This window comes from Pipistrellus kuhlii, unplaced genomic scaffold (assembly GCF_014108245.1).
Source record: "Pipistrellus kuhlii isolate mPipKuh1 unplaced genomic scaffold, mPipKuh1.p scaffold_m20_p_9, whole genome shotgun sequence".
Lineage (NCBI taxonomy): Eukaryota > Metazoa > Chordata > Mammalia > Chiroptera > Vespertilionidae > Pipistrellus > Pipistrellus kuhlii.
This window is the reverse complement of record NW_023425595.1, coordinates 60,554,159-60,569,169: the sequence shown is the minus strand read 5'-3', so window position 1 is coordinate 60,569,169 and position 15,011 is coordinate 60,554,159. Positions and strand designations below refer to the sequence as shown.

Genomic DNA, 15,011 nt, shown 5'->3' with positions numbered 1-15,011 from the left:
CACTACCATGTCTTCCAACTTGCTGACTTATTCTTCTGCATTATCTAATTGGCTATCAATTGCCTCTACTGTATTTTTCATTTTAATTATTGTATGTTTAACAGCTTCTTTGTATTTTCTGTCTCTTTGCCATTGAATTTATCTACTCTCACAAGTTCTTTGAGCATCTTCATAACCATTGTTTTGAACTCTATCTGGTATATTGCTTATCTCTATTTCTGTTCTGTTCTCTTGTTTGCAGCATATTTGTCTCTTCGTTTTGGCTATCTCTCTGGGTCTTTCTGTGAACTAAGTGAAACAGCAGCCTGTGCTGGCAGGGTGGCCAGGGCTGTAGTTCTATCAGGCTTGGGCCAAAGGGAATCCCAGGAGTAGGCCTGGCAGAGGCAGGAGCTATAGCTGGCATAAGCATGGGCTGTGGGAAGTCCTGGTGCAAGGAACCCTGGGACCCAGTTTTACCTGAAGCATGTGTGAGCCATGGTGAGTCCTGTGGACAGGCTGTGCTGGGAAAGCCTTGGCAGGCCAGTTGGAGTTGAAACTGGAGTGAGCTGATCAGGGAAGTCCTGGCGGCAAGCTGTGCTAAAGCCTGGTGCTGTAGCTGAGACCGGAGTGGTCTGCAGGATGTCCCTGGCACCAGCTGCGCTGGGTGGGAGCTGTGCTAGTGGGCGTGCAGGGAGTCTCAGGGGCAAGAGCACTGGGGTGACCTTGGTGGCCTGGATGGAGCCTGGAGCAGGTGAAGGATAAGGGTGCCACAGCCCAGTGCTGTGCCTGGAGAGGCACAAATACTAGTAAGTACGTATGTTTAATGGGCACAACTATAGGTATTTTGTTTTGAATAAATTCAGGAAGTTCATGATTATAGTTGCATTTTACAACTCTCACCTTCCAAACATGATTTGATTCATCAGTGTCTGTGAGTCCTTTCTCGGTAGACAAAGCCACTAGGTGGGCAGGGAGTGTAGGGGGATAAACTACTAACTCTAGGCCACAATGTAGCCCAAACGAGCGTCCCAGCTCCGTGTCTCTCCCACCTAACACTTGCTTTGGAAATCCTGAGTTCTCTGGCAATTGTAACAGAATATCAACAAGTCAAACCTGCTCAGGAACTGAAATAAATTACCTAAACCCATAAGAGTCCAGGTAAACAGCTGAAGAGAAGTGAAACAACACAAAATGAGAGGGAAGGGAGGAGAGAAAAATCTAATAATGGCAAAAAGCAATTTTAAGGGGGAAAATAAGCAAAAGTCTGCAAAACAATGAAGGGGGGGGAAATCTGCTCCTTGGAATAGTTTCCTATAAACTGACACAGAGTTTGAATATGTTGAACCATCAAGAGCATTAGACCATTTTATAATCATGATGATATATGAAATAAGAGTATTTTCAATTCTTAAAGGGAAACGAGCCTATTTTTAGGGGAGGCATTAGTAAGACACTAAGCTTCATTCATGCAAGGGATGCAGAAAACTAGGAAGATCTATACCAGTGGTCGGCAAACTCATTAGTCAACAGAGCCAAATATCAACAGTACGATGGTTGAAATTTCTTTGGAGAGTCCCATTTTTTAAACTTAAACTTCTTCTACTGCCACTTCTTCAAAATAGACTCGCCCAGGCCGTGGCATTTTGTGGAAGAGCCACACTCAAGGGGCCAAAGGGCCGCATGTGGCTCGCGAGCTGGTTTGCCGACCACGGATCTATACAATCAAGACTTCCAGGTCACAGGAGGTGACACAGGAACCCCCAGGTGAAGACAGAAGCATCTCAGGTTACTCACTGACAGATCTGAGCCTTTAATAGGAACTACTGTGGCTCTAACTCACTGACACTGAACGTGGGCTGATCTGCAGACTCCTGTCAGTAAGCACTGGCTGCGGTGGGTGGGCCAGGGAAGGATGCCTTGGTGCTCACAGCACCTGTGCCGCTGCATGAGGTCCATTTCTTCACAAAACAAAAACAAACCACCATAAGAAAAATGAATTTTTTAATTATTTTTTCTCAAAGGCAGAAACACATAGCCGTTTTGATACGATTTCCAGTAGGTCTAAAATACTGCTTTTTGGAGTGGTAAAAATTCCATTACAGAAACACACAGAACAGACATAGGATAAACAGAAATCACATCAGTTGATTGAATGGTTGTTCTCAACCTTATTTTCCTGTAAGAAAAGTTTCCAGGATCAGATCAGGAACTGCTGTCAGCACACAACCACGCTTTGGCAAAGGGGAGACCACATCAGTGACCTGGCTCAGTGCAACGCTGTGTGTGCGTCTGCAGAAGCTGCATGTGTGTGGGTGCTTTGTGTCAGCTGGGAGATTTATAATTTCAAAAAATCTAAGGAAATTAAATCACATTCTTTACAAAAGCAAACCACTGCTTCAGTATCCTTTTCCATTGAGACACACGCTGTGTTAGGAACAGGTTCAAAAGCTTCCATGTACAACCATCTGTTATTCATCTGAAATACCCGGACGGAAAACTGGCAACCTGGGTACATAGTTTAGAAAGTGAAACTTTACAAATTTTATAAACAATTAAAATATGCGCAGGCATTTTCTTAACTGCTAATCGTCAAAACTTTCCATTGTTTTTAAGTCTGAAAGATTAAGGACTTTGGGGAAAAGCCACTCCAAACACACAACAGTATTACTGCAATGGAAGTAAAAAGCAGGTTAACAGATGCATTAAAGTAAAAATACTAAGTGACCAGTTACTGTTAGAAGCTTGAGCTGTATTCCAATCTTAAAAGAAATGATGACTACTTAAGTGGATTGCAATGTTCAAGACTAATGGAAATGATGTTGCTGCTGTAACAAGTTATAAAACACTGAGCAAACATGCTCCACAGCGTGTGTGTCCCGTGAATTTAAAGTTACACATGATCATGTTAAGAATGCCATTCACCACGGGCCGTCCCCAAGGCATCTTTAAAAAAACCTACACCAAAGGTTTGGACAGCGAAAGCAGCGGTACACTGTTTCTTATAGAGACGCCAATACAGTGAGTGCATTCACTTTTTAGCTACCATTATACTAGTCACAATTTGTAACCTTACAGAATAAAGCTATAGTATATGCAATTACAATATATTTATCTTCTTTAAAACCATTTTTAAAGAAGGGCCTACCTGTCAATTTTTAGAAGTCAAAAACTAGCAGAAAAAAATGTAACTGATAAATGCAGTCTTTTAAAATATGTAGTGGTTAATTATATGCTAATTTTCAAAATACAACAGAATTTTTGGTCCGTGAGGCCCTTTAAGCAACAAAAGGTAGGTGAGGGAGTCCCATTTATCAATAGAAATACAAAGTTCATGAAAAAATTTCAATGCTTATTAAAATATCTTTTTTCAGAATGCCTTTTTTGGTAGTTAAACATAAGAAACCTCACTAATAAATAATGAGCATGAGCTGGTAGGACACATAAATGAATTAAGATGCTTTATTATGACTGTCACATTCTTCTTTTGAAGACCATTAGTAAATGATTTCTTTCTATGTCAACTGAAATACAATTATTTCTTAACATATATCAGGATCTACTGCTTAACATGTCTGTTTTCTCCCTGTAGAGCAGAGATCAGCACACTGTGGCCCCACTGGCCAAATCTGAATGACTGCTTGTTCCTGTAAATTAAGTTTTCTTTGCACACAGCCACACTGACTCACTCATATAATGTCTGTGGCTAATGTCATGCTGCAGGGGCAGAGGTGAATAGTTTATACAGACCATATAATTCATTCTCAAAGCCTGAATTATTTACTATCCAATCCTTTACAGAAAAAATTTGTCAACCTTGGCCCTGGGGGGTTTCCCCGAATAATGTAAATTAATGCATGTTCCTCTACTTCAACACCTGTTCTCTCTTCTAATACATGTATACAGTCCATGTACTTTATAGTTAATTGTATTTGTTGGTATACACCTAGGAAGCCAACATTCTAGCCGGGCTCCCATGTTGAATGTATTTCAATCATAAGCACTCCCTATGGCTATGACCTGTTTGACTTCTGTCACTTTGGAATGCTCTGGGAGTTGGATGATAATAAAATGGGGGGGGGCCATACACTAATAGAATGGCCAAAAAAACTTGCATCTTATTTCATCTTGAAGAAGGAAGTTGGAGAGCAAAAAGAATAACCCAAACCAAATACATCTTAGGGTAAATGCCTTTCAATTGGGAAAAACAGTTCGATAGTTTTACACACACACACACCCCTCCCACCTACCACAAACTGACAGCTAAACAGAAAGTGTATTTGTTTCATAAATATATTACTATCTATATACATATAGATACATCCATAAAAGGCATTTTAAATAATTATCTGTGTAATCAATACTACTTTAAAGTTTTTCTTGCGTGTGCTTTAAAGTTACACACTCTATTAAAATTATCAAAATAAGTCTTTAAAAACAACAGAAATAAAACCAGTGAAGAGTCACTTTCCATTCAAATGTTTCCAGATCTTATCATTGGTCACCTGGACTCTAGACTTGGGCATGCACAGATCAAGGAAACACAGTTCAACGAAGGAAAAGTTAGCCATCAAAATTCTAACACCCTCCCACTGTTAATACTTCATAACAAGTGTGTATATATATATATATAAACATCCATTTTAGTTATATTACATATGCTTATAAATGAATTCTCATGAAAACACAGAGTTCTATTTACTGCCAGCATCAAATATTTTATACTGGTTTGCATTTCTTTCCAATGCAATTTAGGTCAATGACAAACTCTATAGATACAGAGGCCATAAAAGGAGCCTGAAGACTTACACATCACATGCGAGAAAAGAGGAGATACGAAGGGCCAGTTCTTGGCCAGCTGGGTACTATTCCCTTTGTGCTAAGACACAGAAACAAAGAACTGGCTCATTACTGTGTGAAGTACAGTCAGCTCAGAAAATTCCAAGTGGAATCCTTTCTCCTGGCAGCTTCACTACTAACTAACCACCTCTCTTATTTATTAGCGAGTCTGGTAAAAGATACGATTAAGGTAAAAGTTTTGGCTAAATTAAAGGTCTGGATCCAGCTCTGGGTTTATTTTAATGGTGGATCCTTTTACATATTGCTTTAGATAATTAAGAACTGGATGTATCTAAAGTCTGCCAAATACCTGATTCTTAATCTCTGAAAGCAGCACTGGTGCTTCAATAAAAGGGGGAGAGGGGGGCGGCAAACTGCCCTCTTGTCAGAAGGAAATGCCTCTATCTTAATGCGTAGCTACACGGAGGGGTTTCAGCGTGGGCAGCTCAGAGCTCTCCGCTCAGGACAGGCAAGGCAAGCCCCCAACTCCCTGGAGTCTGAAACCCCTGAAGCAAGGACAGATTGTTAACTGAAAACAGCCAGAAGGTAAAATTAAAGGTGTGACATACATTTCACCTAAAATCTCGCTTCAACAAATTTAGTCACGTTTGCCAGAATCTCCAAACAACTAAGATTCTAAAGTTAAGAAAACGGAAGGCAAAAACAACATGTGCATTTTAAAAGTGATTTCACACTTAAAGAAAAAAAAAAAAAAAAAAAAAAAGGACTTGCAATATGATAAAATAAAAGGTACTATGCACGTGTAACCCTATTTTTGGCACTGATTTCGCCTCTGCATTTGAGCTTGTCCTACAGGTAGTGAAAGAAGGAGACAGGTTCACAGGCGAGGGGGCCTCAGGCAGACACCACCCAGAATGCTGTGCGGCCTCCTCCGTCTTCTTTCCAGTTACAGTGACAGCCACACCTGCCTCAACAACAACAGCAATGACTGTGTAGAACACCACTTTCCTGAATTAAGTTTGCTGAACACGGTTCAGATTATTGGATATGTCAATATGCACAATGCCTTTTAGAAGCATTTACTGTATACCCAAACCCTACTCCATGCAACACACAGTGTCGCACAAGTAGTGAAAATGTTAGCCTAGTCAAAGGTGCTTGGACATTATTTTCAGGCAGCATTTTACCTTTATTTTAAGTTCACACTAGATGTTTTAGGAGAAAGAAAATGCCAATAAATTTATTTAATATACTTCAATATATTATATAAAACTAGGACAGACACTTTTATTTACCTAAATTATTACTTTAATTTTCTACCCTATTCTAGACCTCAGTTTTACGTAAAAAATTTGTATTTAAATAAGGGATAAAATGTTGCCCAAAAGTCTAACCATGTTACACTTTTGTGTTGTAACTAGATCTACAAATCAAAAAGTTCTTATAGTTAAAAAGATACAATTTGTATCAACAGTAAAAGGTACTTTCTGGTTTTTCAGGGCTTTACTTCGAACTGTAGCACGTGGAGTAATCAGCACACCCGGGGAATCCCGGCAGACTGAGGACACAGACCGGAAGGAGTCATCACACTACGTACAAGTCACACACTGGAGGCGACAGGGAAGTCATGCCAATCACACCACTGTCTGCCACTGACTGCAGTACCTACCTTCTAACCGATGAAAATGAATTAGCATCTAGCAAAACCCATGTCTTTGAAACCAGAAATATCCCTTACTAATACTAAAACAGACTTTGGTCTGTATCTAACACTACACTATTTGTGGCAAGAATCTGGCCTTAATAATATAATAGGCCCCCCGCCCCCCATAAAACAACCTTCAGGAAAATGGAAAATATACAGTATCTTACAAAAATGTTAAGTTACCATTTACAACTCCTCCATCGCCATTTCCATAGTGCAGTATCAATAAGTGTTGCATATTCTCAACACATAAAACCACCTCAGGCCAGCCTTGATAAACAGCAGGAAAGTTAGAGAGTATATTAAATATAAAAGTTGCATTGAGAATAATTAGATTCATTAAAAACAGGCAAGTACTGTGAAAGGGTTACTTTATCCAGTATTGTTGTGCCCCCAAACAAAAAGACAAACACATTAAAAAATACAGGTCAATGAAAATCTAGGAATTCAATTCCATTTCTACTCTCTAGAAGCACATCACAGCTGGATAGCAAAGCTCTAAACTGTAACAGTTACGGCTTTTGCCTTATTCATAAAATAAAAATGGAAACACTTTTTTTCCCATTGATTGCATCTGCTTTCCTTTAAATCTGCCATATTAAATTAACTAATTACGTAACAGACAAAAAAAAAAATCTGAACAAAAATAAACAATAAAAAGTGCCATATTGTAGATCATTCTAGTATATACTGTTACCCATTTCAACATAAAACTGGTAACTTACATTTGTTTAAAATATAGTCAGTGCTGTAGTATATCTTTGTTTCTATAAATAATGATTATAACACAAAGAAGCCCACTTTCCCCAAATAAAAATAACTTAAAAAGCTGTAAAAGGTTCAATTAAGCTTGGCTTGAAAAAATAGTTTGCTAGGTCTAGTCAAATGTTCAACATTCTGAAGGTATTGTAATTGCTTGCAATTGATAGAGAAACACCAAGTTAATAAAACATGAAATAAGGATAAAAAGTGCTGCATATAAACCCCTGATGCACCAAAGATTAATATCAAAGATCACATCTAATAAATCAAACTGGAGAAATCTCCAGCCAAGGATAGAGCTTTAAAAAGGAAATGTTTAAAAAAACGTTTGAATGTAAAGCAATCCCGTGATAGATACTTCCACTATGTGGGGCTATACATACAGATTCCATGATACAGTATTTCACATAAATGGATACTATAGAACCTCCTTGCCGAGAAGGAGATCACATGTGCTATTGTAGCAAACCTCCCTCAGCATTTGAGCTGAACAAAAAAACTACTAAACACCACAAAGATGCATCGTCTCTCAGTAGCCCAGCTGCGATTTCTCCACTAAGATGGCTGCGGCCAGCTGCTGGGCGTCGGTGACGTGAGGGTTCCTTTTCATGACGATTCTCACGAGGTCAGGCGGGAAGATGTTGCACAGGTTGATGTACACCTTCTCCCGGCTGTCCGGGTAGCGTGGGGGCTCGGGGGGCAGCCCGCAGTACGGGGCCCGCCAGGGCGGCTCCTGCTGCTCGGGGAGGCTCTGGAAGGTGAACTGCTCGTAGCACGGCTGCGTGGAGCTGTCGGGCAGGGAGTAGGTCTGCCGGTAGCCGTAGGCGTCCACCCCGTACCCCTGCCTGTCCCAGCCCCCCAGCCCCTCCTGGCGGGAGTAAGGCTTCCTCTGTCTCGAAGGGGAGCTGTCGTACAGCCGGGAGTCAGAGACGCTGTCCAGTCTCGTGGCCACCAAGGACCGCCCCAGGTGCGGTGCCTTGTGCGCGGAGCTCGGAGGAGAGGGGTACTCGCCGGGGCAGCTGGACCGGGCCCCCACAGCTGGGTGCTGCAGGTGCATGGCCAGATGTGGGAGAGGAGGCTTGTGATGGTACTTTGGTTCTTCGTGACTGTAACTTTGCACTCTGGTTAAGGGGTCGTGGAAGTTCTGCAGGAAGGGCTGGGAATTAAGGCGGCCGTGAGGGTACATGTGCTGACACTTTAGGTTCTCTTCCAGTTGGGGGTCGGGAGAACTGACGTAGGACCGGTCGTTGTAGCCCACGTACGAGTCGCTGCTCCCACAGCTCATGCTCCCGTCGCTGCTGCAGTCAGAGGCCACGGAGCTGATCCTGTAATCCGTGTCCAAGGAAAAACGCCTTTCTGGACTCCGTGGGCCCGAGATACTCAGATTCGAATATGCATTCAACATGGAGTAATACCCGATGTCAACGGGGGAGTCACACTTGGGGTACTGTTCGTAAGGCATTGGCGTCCCATGATTTTTGGTTGTCATCATTATTGGAGGATATTGTCCCTGCGGTCTTTGATCCTGAGGTGGGAAATGAACTCCAGATGGAAGGCCATTGCTTAAAGATGTAGTGCTTTGGGGTTTTGCAGTAGAAGTAGCCGGTATACTCACTAGGGAGGGTACAGACCTGGTTTCCAATTTGTTTTTGGTGGGAAGCTTTTCCTCTAGGTCTGGGTAGGCCTGAGTCCTGATGCTGGGGTCCGACTGCCTCTTGGGGGCGCCTCGCTTGCCGTCGGCAGAGCCGTCGGCCTTGGTGCTGCAGGGGACGCTGTTGCTCTTCACCAGCCCGCCTTCGTTTGCAGTCTTGGCAGCCGTGTTTCTGGACATGGCACGGAGTTCATCGGCTACGGACCGCTGGGGCTGGCTGCCCCTTTCCGGATGGTAATATTTGCACTTGTGCCCGTAGGTGCACTTCTTTCCTGCAGGGAGGAAGACCAATCAGGCGGAGGAGCATATGCCCAGGCCCCCAGCGCTCAGCCCCGTACTACGACTTGGACTGGTGAGCGAAACGAAGGCAGGAACGGAGGCACACCGAGTGCGCCTCACTTCTGAGAAATGCCGCCTGCCGTCTCCCCTCCAGTAACAGCACTAAGAAGCTGGCCCAGTGACTAATAATTGCCTCCATGTGTCCTCAACTCCGACCTACCCATTCTCTTCCAGGATGACTTTATAATAAGGTAGGGCATTGGGGGGTGGGGTGGGGGGGAAGAAGTACTAATATAATGTGATAAAGACGTTCTGATCTGATGTGTATCTACATGTAAGAACTCCAAATGTTGATCTAGATGAAAACTTCATGTAGAAGGAACCGAGTTTTTGGAACTGAGTTTGGGAGATGCATTTGCATTGAAGCCAATTAGGTAAAAATAATTACTTTTTCATGGTTAGAATGTTTTCTTTTTTCTTTTCTTTTTTTTTTTTTAAAACATTTTTATTTTTATTTTTAAATATATTTTATTGATTTTGTACAGAGAGGAAGGGAGAGAGATAGAGAGTTAGAAACATCGATGAGAGAGTGTCATCGATCAGCTGCCTCTTGCACATCCCCCTACTGGGGATATGCCCGCAACCAAGGTACATGCCCTTGACCGGAATCGAACCTGGGACCCCTTGGTCCCCAAGCCGACGCTCTATCCATTGAGCCAAACCGGTCCCGGCGGTTAGAATGTTTTCTTAGGTTTAATTACAAATGAAAGAACTGATATTATGCCATTCAAGATTAAAAATGATTATTAAGGATTTAACAATACACTGTGCTCTAAAGGCAGATATTAAACACCCAGAAAGAAGTTACCGTATGGGCAGGGCTGCTTCTTGTGTTCGGGAACAATAGGCTTCTTCCTCAGAAAATTGTCCAGGCTCGGACCGTGCCTGCCAAGAGGGTCATCAGGGGGCATGAACCTGTCATGAGTAAAACACAAAATTATTCCTAACTAGGAAGTTTATCATGTAATTCTAAAGACAGTGTAAACATTTATTACTCTAAGGTATTTTTTCCAATTTTAATCCAAATACTTCGATTCAACATTTACAGGATAAAAATATTAATGGACTAAGTTCTCTTGATAATAACAAAATTAAAATATTTCAAGCTAAACTCATATTTGTTTTAATTCAAATAAGCTTTGAGTGAAACATGTTCTAATTATTTCTTCCTTTCTCTCAATCTTGGGGATTTGTAAGGATTTCAGAAAACAATCCCAAGGACATTATCGGAGAGTTTTATAACCATCAATGCCGTGAAGCAGGGTGAACAGGAGGGGAATGATGAGGGGCCACTGAGGAAGAGAAGGGAGACGGAGCATGGACGGCAGTTAACGACTTGCATGTCGGAATCTGTGCACATGTCATCTCGTTTCTTGCTTCCAGGATCCCTGCAGCATCTGCACTGCTCTGGGGGCTAACACACTTTTCTAATTCGGGCTTAGATAAAGGAAGTTACTTTCATCTAAGTTCACATGTGCAGCCAAGAGCCTGACTCCACACAGTCATTTCCCTTCCCACTCTCCTAAGGTGCTTTTCAGCTGATGTAGAAAATGTCTTAAGAAAATAAACATTATATTGGACCGACTGCCCAATGGAAGCAAGAATTCACAGTGTGCATAATGAAAAGTAGTGATGACTGCAAAGTTCTGCTATTAGTTAAGTTACTGTTTGAACGTGAAAGAAACCAAGTATTTACCCATAAAATGTGAATAATTTATGAGCTCTTAAGGGGGTGTCAACATGGATGAGTAGTAACACTTAGCAAATATTAATATAAGAATTATAGGGCAACATTAAAAGTTTAAAAATAGAAGACACTCAATCCTACAATCTTAATGCAATTAATTTCTACTTATGTGTTGCATTTTAGTCATTTTTCTGTATGCATATTCCATTTTACAAACACAGATTTTATGCTTTGTCTTTTTAACATATGATTCAATGTTTAATAGCTTTTCATCATCATAACTCAGGATAGCAATATTACTTGTAAGCAAATGTTTTACTCACTTGTCATTGACAAATGAATACATTAACAATCGCTCATCTATGAACTTCTTCCACTCTGGTTTCTCATTAGCCAAATCCCTGTAGTTGTCATTGGACACAATTATTCCGTCGGACTCGAAAGCCAGCTTCACGATGAACCTGTCATCATAGCACACCACACGCCTGCCCTGGACTCGCCGGGACGGAGTAAACACCAGGATTTTCTCCTTCTCTAATTTACGAAGAATCTCTTGATCTGCAGGGTAGAATTTCAGGAATAAATACATACGTAACACATGTAGCAACTTCACACAGTGTGAGGTTTTATAAAACAAACTGGATATATATAATCCTTAGGGATTATTATTTTACAGTTCATGGATGTAGCAAATTTGTAATTCCTAATATTTTTCCTTCAGGATTTCTAATAAAGCTTAAAAAATAATAGTCCCCTTCAAATAAATTTAAAAAATATAAAATGTTTAAAACTTCAAAAATGTTTAAAAGTTAAGAAAAATTAAAAGCATAAATCTTAAACATGACTGAACAACTTGTGAATTAACTGGAGTTACTAATTTTTAAAACTTCTATCTCTTCAGCAGACAATCACTACATGCCTACTCAATGGCATATACTATGCTAAGTGTTAATGGCCACCAAGATGAAGAATGACCTCCCTTCCAGGATGTCTTAGGTACTGGATTGGGTAAACATGTAAACTAGTAACAAGGGTTGTAATTGCCACAACAGAAGGATGAGCAAAGTATGAGGGAAGTGGGGATGGAAGAGCAATATGGGCCAACTAGCTCTGAGACTGGCATATAAATCTCATGATGCTCCCGATAAAGTGTCAAAGTTCACTGAGACCGGAACTTTGGTTAGAAAAGCAGCAGAGGAGGGGAAGAAATGTGGGCTTTGAAGTCAGCAAGTCAAGGCTAATGCTCAGGTTCTGCTGCTTTATGTCTATGGCATCAGTCCTACTGCGCCCGCTTCTCCATTTCCCAGTTTTAGTCAGGAGGATGGTTATCCTGGAGGAAATATCCAACCTCTGACAGTTCATGTGTGCATTTCAGAGTCAACTGCATACTGAAGGGTTCCGGATGCATCATGCTGGTGTTTCAAAAGCTAAACTTAGGCACAACCGACTCTGTGTATTATCCTTTCCCTTCTTTTTAAGAAAAGTATATTTTTTTGATTTCAGAGAGGAAGGGAGAGGGAGAGAGAGAGAAAGACATCAATGATGAAAGGGAATCATTGATCGGTTGCCTCCTGCACACCCCACACTAGGGATTCAGCCCGAAACCTTGGCATGTGCCTGACCAGGAATCGAACCATGACCTCCTGGTTCATAGGCTGATGTTCAACCACTGAGCCACGCCAGCTGGGTAGTCTTTTTCCCTTTCTTAATTTCATATTCTTTCTATGCTCAAGAAGCTTGCCAGTCATGTTTAAGTATTGTTTGTTTCTTTTCAGTTCAATTACAGTTAATATTTGGGCATATTTCCTTCTAGTCATTTTCTGTGTACTTTTTCTCTCCATTGTTTATATATGTACATATGTATGTATATGTGTGTATATACACACACAAACATAATAATAAAACCTGCCCTGTGTGTAAAAGAGCACTTCTATCAAAATATACTAATTTATTGTACCATTCTTTTATTTTACTTTATTTTTTTGTTAATCCTCACCCGAGGATATTTTTTCCCCATTGAATTTTAGAGAAAGTGGGAAGGAGGGGCAGAGACACACAGAGAGAAACATCGATGTGAGAGAGTCACATGGATTGGTTGCCTTCTCACATGCTCCAGCAGGATGCAGCCTGCAAACCTAGCTACGTGCCTTTGACCAGAATCAAACCTGAGACCCTTCGATCCACAGACCAAAAGCTCTATCGATGAGCAACCGGCTACCTGAACCATTCTTTTAAAGAATGTATGATTTGGTTCCATTGCTTTCTAGTATAATATTGCACTAAATGTCTTTGTAGTCAGAAATCTTTGTGTAGACTCTGCTTAAATTTACATTTTTTAAATTGCTACTGAGGTGAACCTTTTCCTTTTATAAAGCACCTGCTTTCTTCTGCAAGCTGTCTATTCCTCCCCTAGTACCACTTATATATTTAAAAAAAACTCTTATCAATGCATATGAGCTCCTTATATGTTAAGAACATGGGTTCTGTGTTTACTGGTTGTATTTTTTTTTCTTAGTAAAATAAAAATATTTCTCATTTTTAAGAAAGTTTCCCAAATACAGAAGTTTAAATTTTGATGCAATTGAGTCTATCTTTTCCTTCATAATTTCTTTAAAAAATTTTAAATTTAGATAGTTCTCCCCAGCCATTCAAAGACTACTTACATAAATCTCCAATGGTTTAAGTTTATGACAATTAATTCTTCAACCCTCTGGAATCAATTGTCATATGATTTAAGATCAAGATGTAAATATGTATATTTTTCTCAAAAAGTTATCCAATGTCTTGGTACTACTGGCTGAATTATGCCTGCCTCTCCCACTTTCCAGTTTCCACAGGTCTGATTCCTTGGTTCTGTACTTCCTACCATAACTTATCTATCTAATCTTAGGGATTTAAGGATTATAGATAAAAATAAAGTCTTAAATTGAGACTTCAGGTAAATGGTAAGTGGTCTGTCCATTTGCTTTTGGGTGTGAAGTGTATTTTCTTCACCCAGGTCCTCAGTTTTTGCTAATGCTGGAGGTGTAGAGAGGAGCGAGAATCACTTGACTTGAGCAAAATGTTCAACAACAATTAGCAGGCACAGGAGACATTTTTGGCTGAAACTCAGACATTCAGAAATTACAGAATAATGCAAAACACAGATACTTTATTGGGACAGAGTGTTTCCTGCCACCTGATACCAAACAACACATCCTGAGTCTCAGATATTTTTTGATCTGCAATCAATGTAATTTGATTGTTATCTAGTCTAATTTTTATAGTAGATGAGAAAATTGTGGTCCAAAAAGGTTCTGTCTATTGCTCAAAGTCTTATGGCTAGTAAATGGCAAAGGCAGAATTTGAATCTAAATCTCCTGACACCTCACATGTCTCTAAGGTCAGAATTTCACAACATTTGAAGTAAAAAGTTTCAAAATTCAAACAAAACAAAAACTCAGCTCATGTAGCAAGGATTACTGTATAACATCATCAGATGGTTTGAAAATTAAAGTTAATTTTCCATCCAAGGCCATGCGGCCATCAGATAGAGGAAACGGAAACAGGCTGACAGTGTGCAGTGAGAGGGGGCAGTGCGGATGCTCCTGACACTAAGGCAGAGCCACGGGCTTACCTGTAATGAGAGCATCGGGCCGGGACTGCTCTTTTCTCCAGGCAGGAACAAAAACAGTGACATCTCTGTGGCCTCTTTCCAAGAACCAATCCACTGCCAGTTTTATTCCTCGGCAGGAAAATACTTCTTTGTTCCCGTGGCTGAAAGATTATTTTAGAACGCTTTACACAACAAAACCTACATTTAACTTAATTCAAATGTGAAAACAGGAATGATCACATCATTACAATGTAACAGGAGCTTTCAAATTTGAGATGGAGTTGAATAGCTCAAAGAAACTCAAGATAACTTCGAAGTTGAAAATCTGTGAGAAAGAAATTAAGAAAATTGGGATGATTATTGTGTGGAGAATAATGAAAAGTTATTGTATGTAAAGTTGTAAAGAATAACAAGTCAGAAAGATACATGCTCTTTTGACCAGAAAGGGGCCTCAAACACAGCAAGAATAGTTTCAGTCAAATGTAACAGAAAAGCC

The 15,011-nt window shown here is 40.5% G+C and overlaps 1 protein-coding gene across 4 annotated transcripts in view; it reads right to left on the bottom strand.

The window, feature by feature from the left end:
- Window positions 1–1,963: 1,963 nt before the first annotated feature.
- Window positions 1,964–15,011, bottom strand: part of ZC3H12C (zinc finger CCCH-type containing 12C) — a 62,488-nt gene continuing 49,440 nt past the window's right edge. For all 4 annotated transcript variants that reach the window (XM_036428295.2, XM_036428294.2, XM_036428296.2 and 1 more), the window contains 4 exons: window positions 14,537–14,676; window positions 11,244–11,478; window positions 10,042–10,148; window positions 1,964–9,166 (listed from right to left, as the gene is read on the bottom strand). In XM_036428295.2, the coding sequence (XP_036284188.1) occupies window positions 7,773–9,166; window positions 10,042–10,148; window positions 11,244–11,478; window positions 14,537–14,676 (1,876 nt within the window). In that variant the 3' untranslated portion in view covers window positions 1,964–7,772. The remainder of the gene's footprint in view (window positions 9,167–10,041; window positions 10,149–11,243; window positions 11,479–14,536; window positions 14,677–15,011) is intronic.